The sequence below is a fragment of the Numida meleagris genome, chromosome 7, assembly GCF_002078875.1.
Source record: "Numida meleagris isolate 19003 breed g44 Domestic line chromosome 7, NumMel1.0, whole genome shotgun sequence".
NCBI lineage: Eukaryota > Metazoa > Chordata > Aves > Galliformes > Numididae > Numida > Numida meleagris.
This window is the reverse complement of record NC_034415.1, coordinates 28,796,825-28,802,724: the sequence shown is the minus strand read 5'-3', so window position 1 is coordinate 28,802,724 and position 5,900 is coordinate 28,796,825. Positions and strand designations below refer to the sequence as shown.

The 5,900-nt window shown below is 55.3% G+C and overlaps 1 protein-coding gene across 3 annotated transcripts in view; it reads right to left on the bottom strand.

Annotated features, from left to right (window-relative positions):
• The window catches only part of SGIP1 (SH3 domain GRB2 like endophilin interacting protein 1), a 37,506-nt gene that overhangs the window by 9,973 nt on the left and 21,633 nt on the right, over positions 1-5,900 (bottom strand). For 2 of the 3 annotated variants that reach the window (XM_021404960.1, XM_021404961.1), the window contains 2 exons: positions 3,290-3,411; positions 2,766-2,892 (listed from right to left, as the gene is read on the bottom strand). In XM_021404960.1, coding sequence (XP_021260635.1) covers positions 2,766-2,892; positions 3,290-3,411 — 249 coding nt within the window. Of the gene's footprint in view, positions 1-173; positions 234-2,765; positions 2,893-3,289; positions 3,412-5,900 lie in introns of all 3 variants that reach the window. The other variant, XM_021404959.1, reaches the window with a different exon arrangement.

Sequence of the window (5,900 nt, the reverse complement as noted above, 5' to 3'; positions counted from 1 at the left end):
TTTTTTTTTTTTTTTTTAAAGTAAACCAACAGGGAAACAGCTCATTGATGAATGGCATCAACCCAACCATAGCAGCCATAGCACCTGGCACAGCACTGGGCCGCAGCGCCGGGGGAGCCCGGGGCAGCGAGCGAGCGGGGAGCGAGCGGCAGCTGAGCCTGCGCACTACTTACCTTCGAAAGTCAAATAAAACTTTCCTCTGTCAAACCAAACGAGGGAAGGCTGTTCATTCTCTGTATGGCCAGGAGGTGAAGCGGGATGGGGAAGGTTCAGGAGAGGGAGAGAGAAGGACACAGAGTGAGTCACAGAGCAGGACATCCGTCTCGCTACGGGGCAGGGAGCGCAGCAAGCCAAGAGCGTGCGGGGCGGGAGCGGGCTCTGAAACTCAGGGTTCGCTTGGAGAACAAAGCAGGAAGCAAAGCTATGGAAGCCCAGTGGAAGGGAATCTCTGCCCACTTGGAAAGGATTTCTTTGGAATCCTTTGGAAAGGATTTTCTCTTGTTGTCTATGGATGGAGAGGACCGGGTGCCTCGGACCACGCCAACTCTGCATCCCACAGGGACAGCAGGACAGGCACGGCTGGGGCAGTGCGTGCAGCCGGACAGCAGCACGGCGATAGGAATCTCAGGGCACACAGCCCCAAGTGGACACACACACAAGGGGCAGCAGATGCCCGACTGGAGCCACCACCAGTCAGCTGCGCTCACACCACCCCAAAACTGCTGGAGAAGAAGCAGCGCCTGCACCAATGCTGCTGAAGTGATGGGCAAGGGGCAGAACGGCTTCCTGAGCTGCTGAACGAACCCTTTCCTTTGGAATGTGTGAGGTGATGGCATGTCACCCCTCAGTGCTTTTTGTCACCAGGGCCACTTTCAGGCCAGATTTCCCCAAAGTGCAGACGTGGGCACTTTGTCATAGGGCATCCTCTCCTGACAACATGAATGGGAGAAACGCAAAGAAGAGAGTAATAAAGAAAAACAACGAGAAAACAAATCCCAAGTGAAATCAAGCAGCGCGATCTATCAACAAAAACACAAGGAGAAGAATTTTAACGAGAAAAAATGATTGCACGCTCGTTGGCACAAACACAACAGCTTCTTTCTTTGTAGTAAGTGACCGCACATGCAACCAGGACGGAAGCACACCAGCACAGCATGAGGGACACGCAATAAAACCGCCCCCCGTGCCCTTGGATGAGCTCCGATGCATTTTGCTGCTCTGGGATCATGGTGGTGGAGGCGGGCACCCCCAGGGCATCCTCAGGTCATACACCCAGAGCACTGTCTGCTCTGACGAGGGGCTGCAGCCCTTGGAGCAAGGGGAGCATCATGGTGATGCCTGCCCCCGCCTGGGGCTCGGGGCTGGGATGAACACGGTAAGCACGGAATGGATCATCACAGAACATCACGAAGAAGCTTCGTTCATGAAATTATATGGGAATGGGAAAAAAGTATATCTAAAAATGAGCACCTAGGGGAGATACTTCACATTTCATGCTCACCATAGGGCATCCATGCAAGGGCAGGGGCTGCTGACAATGAGCACAGCCTGAACTTCATAGCAACTCCTCCTGGCCTCCATCAGCCCCTTACCCAGTTGTGCCTTCCACCAAAGCCGCCATCCTCCCATCCCCACCGGCACTGCCAGCCCCGTGCCTGCTGGCAGGACCGCAGCCAGAGCGCTGGGTGTGAGTTTCCAGCAGCATGTTGTAACAGGACAGAACAGGTACATCCATGACACCTCTAGGGTGAAGCCCCAGTGGGATGGAGACGTGAGTGGGAGGCAGTACTGCCATTCCCAATAGCCTCATATTGGGAGATCTCATGGAATGCCTCACGCCATTGCCAAACACACACAGACACAAACAAATTTCTGGTTTTTTTTTTCAGAGGTTTTGGGCTCTAGCAATCCCCTCTAGCGTCCAACCTGCTCCTGTCGCAAGGGTCCTGGCCGCTGCCAGCCTGTGGCACAGTGGTGCCATGGGACGTCCCCGCTGAGTGCACCGGCACATCAACAGAACAGGACAACCAACAGGAAAAGCCACGGAAAGAAAAGGGAGCGGGTGGTGATCCTGGTAGAAATGGAGCTGCAGGAAGCGAGGGCGCAGGCAGGGTGACAGGGATGGAGGCACAGGGGGAGCCGGCACCCCCAGAGCACAGACCTCAGAGCTGACAGCCAGACATGGAGTATCTGCAGGGTGCCCCATGCCACACGGGCACCCGACGGGTTGAGCAAGAAACGTGTTTCTGAGGACGTTTCCTCCAGAAGCAGCACCTTGTTATGATTGAAGATGTGCGAAGCGAAGGGGTTTGAAGAGCCTTTGCCAAGACCCCATTTCCCACTCCCACTTTAAGGGGAAATGCAAATTGCATACATTCGAAGAGATCGAGCAGTTGTTGTTTCCCAGATCCCAGCATCTGGCTTCCAGCCCCCTCCCCTCCAGGGTACGAACATCCCCCGCAAAAAGCTGCTTTTGACCAACTTTACAGACCGCAAGCACGTTCCGTGTTGTTTTGCACTTGGTGATAGCCTCTACCTTCCCCAAACACGTATTTTCTATAACTGCTGGAGAAAGCCTCCCTGACAACATCATGTTGACGATCCTCCACACCCAGCCCCCATCCCTTTTTGCGTTTGAAAACTTGATTACAATGAATGAGCGTGAGCCCAAAGACAGATCTAGCAAATCAAAAGGGCTGGGGGCTCTCTCAAGGCCGTTTGGAGGAAGGAAAGGTGAAAGAAAAGCAGTGCCGAAGGATTTTTACCAACTGTGGGAGTGGTGGCTGCACTCAGGGAATTGGTGGAAGATATGGAAGAAGTACTTTCAGCACGGGCTAAAGGTGCTATCGGAGGAGGACTGGATGAATGAATAGGAGGGCTAAAAGGCCTGGACTGGAGAAAAACATAAAATAACACAAAGTTAAAGAAAATAGGCACAGAACATTCATATCAAACAAGCAGAAGCTATTGCTGAGGATGTCACTGCGGTGCACCCCGCCTGCTGACTGCCTGGGGGCCCCGTGGGGAGGGTTGCATTTAACACAGCCAGTACCAGGCAGGCGTGGCCGCAGGCAGCCTTACTGCTCCTGTCCCCACTTCACATCCCAGTGGCCATGTTGGGCACGTATCCCTTTTGGCACGGGAGTAATATCCCACCCTCCCCATACCCGCTAACTCCAGGCAGACCCAACCCCTGCACCCCTGCCATTCTCCCACGTGATTTGTTTCTGTGCATAAACAGCAAAAAAACTGCGAGCAGCCCCTGCAAATGCAAGCACGCTGCACCTACCAGGTCTGCGACGGAGGGCTTGCCGGGGGGCAGCTTGGGCCGGGATGGGGGTCGAGGCGGTGGGGGTGGTGGGGTGCTGCAGGCGGCCAGTGGCGTGCCAGGGCGAGCTGGGGATGAAGAGCCTGCAATAGAGATGGGGAATCAGCAGCACGTCAGCACACAGATACTGCTCCCAGGAGCTGGCGGGGAGGGGACAGGGTGTCCCCACATCAGCCTCCACAGCGATGGTTGCTCCAGAGCAGCAGTTTGCACAGCGGAGCATACCGTGATCACTGTGGTGTTTGCAGGGACGACCCCGGTACCCAGAGTTTGGCATCTTTAGCCGAGCAGGAGAAAATGATGCACTGGAAATGAAATCTCCACCTGCAACAGCTGCTGCAGCGCCAAGGGCTGCGGGGAAAGGGCACTCCTTCCCCTCCATCCTGACGGCTTCTGTCAGTGTGAGAAGAGGTTTGGGCTCTTTTTCCTGTGTGTCCCACAAAACCACGGTGCACCTCCATTCGTCTTGGCACAGCTCCTGCTGGGCTTCTGTAGCTCCAAGGGCAGCACATGGGGCCATTGTGGGGTCAGTCCCGGCCATGGGAAGAGGGGAGGCCGGGCAGGGATGTGGCTTTGTCCCGGTGAAGAAGAGGAAGGGTGGGAAGGGTGGAAAAGCAACGCTATCAGATCTGCTGGGAGCACTGCCAACAGCCCAGCTCTCTGGGAGAGTTTCCACGACGAAGATGGTGATGCTTCCATGGCTCACATGGCCATCGGGAGCTGTGGCCGTGAAACCTAATTTGGGTGCCAAATATTGATTTTTTCCCCCCTCCTTGTCACCATCAAAGCCAAACTGGAATTGTTCAGAGGTAATCCAGCAGCACTCAGTGCCACGTGACGGATCCACGCATGCATTTGACCCTGCCATCAGTTGGCCAACGTCCCTCCAGGTGTCAGGTCTAACACAGGGACGTTCATTCTTCCCTTTGTCAGGTCTCTCTGCAGCAAGAACCAGTGGCACTGTGCCATGACCCAGTGGGAACCTGCTCACACACCAGTCCCCTGCTTGGCTGTAGTGGAACCCAGGCCCCCATGGGATGCCAAGGCAGGAGTGTGCCAGGCCCCTCAGCACGCCAAAGGTGGACCAGGGCTGGGACAGCAACCCGGACCTCGCAATGAGGGAGAGCACAGGAGCAGGAAGGGAGCTGGACCAACATCCCACTGCCACCAGATGTGGCTGTATGAAGGTTTGTACTACTTTTGTGCACGTATTTCAACATTTGGCATGTTTACAGCTCGCTTTCCCACGCTGGACTGGTTAGGAATAGGAGCCAGCAGTCTGCAAAGCATGCAGAAAGGAGACAGAAAGAAATTTAAGTAAGAGATGAGGATCCTCTGAACCGGGAGCCCAGCCACGGGCAGCTCCTTGCTCACGCTGAGTAGGGTTTCTCCACCAGTCCCACCATCACATCCCCATCCTCAGCTCATTCGGCGCAGCTCAGCCATCACGGTGGCAGGTAGTGATTAATGAAGAACCTCAGTGAGCCAACTGTGACCTCCTGGAGAAGCCCCAGCTCTGGGCAGGGCCCTGGGATAGGGGCTGCAACCCCCAGAGTCCCCATCCAACCCCGTCACCCCCCAGCACCGTGTGAGAGCAGCACAACGAAGCCACGGCACCGCCACAAAGCCAAGCCACGCTCACGGGGAAAGCAAAGCTCCACGGACACCAAAGCTCCTCCATCACACCTGGAACAGGGGGTTCCTATCCCCTCTCCCGCACCATGCGATGTGGGATTGTCATTAAAGAAAATGGACCCAATTCCAACCCAGTGCTCTTGACGTAAAGCTGGGAACAGCTGTGGGACACAGGTTGATCCCAGATAAGGACTCTGTGCAGGATGGCAGCTGGTGGGGGTATTCCAGGAGTTGGGCTCAGTGATTCTTTTGGGTTTCCTCCAGCTCAGGATATTCTATGACTCTAGGAGCAGCACAAGTTCTGGAGCACAGCCCCATTTCTGCCCTAACACAACACAAGTAGGCCGTGGCTTCTCAGGCTCAGAGCGCTGGTGTAAACTGACCTCTGAGAGCTCGCTTGCCCCAGCAGACACATTTATAATTGAGCAGGTGAAGCTAGGCAGGCAGTACACATCAGACAAAGCTATCGGGTTTTGTCTCTCTACAACACACAATCTGAAAGCCATTTCTCAAAACCCAGCTGTGGATTCCCGCTCCCAAAACCAGGGAAGGGCATTTGGGGACTGCGTTCACCCACTCACCTACTGCTGTCCCAGCAGCCCCGGGCTGATGGTGCGTGATAAGCAGACTAAAAAAGCTGCATGATTATTCACCAAGGTGATTATTTGCCTGAAGCGTTTGTGCCTCTGTTCACTCTGAAGCCTACAGACGATGCAGTTGCAGACATAGCCCCCCTCTGCCTAGGGACACTGGGTGAACACACACAGCAGAGGCAGGAAGGGCTGCTGGAGCACCTGAGCTTTGGGAATGAAGGCTCTGGGAAGGCTTTGGGAAGGCTTTCAGACCCATCCGACACCAGACACAGTGGGTAGCAAGGGAGGAGGACGACACGGAGGCCGAGGGCAGGGGGAAGCAGAGCGGGGCGGCAGGACGTACC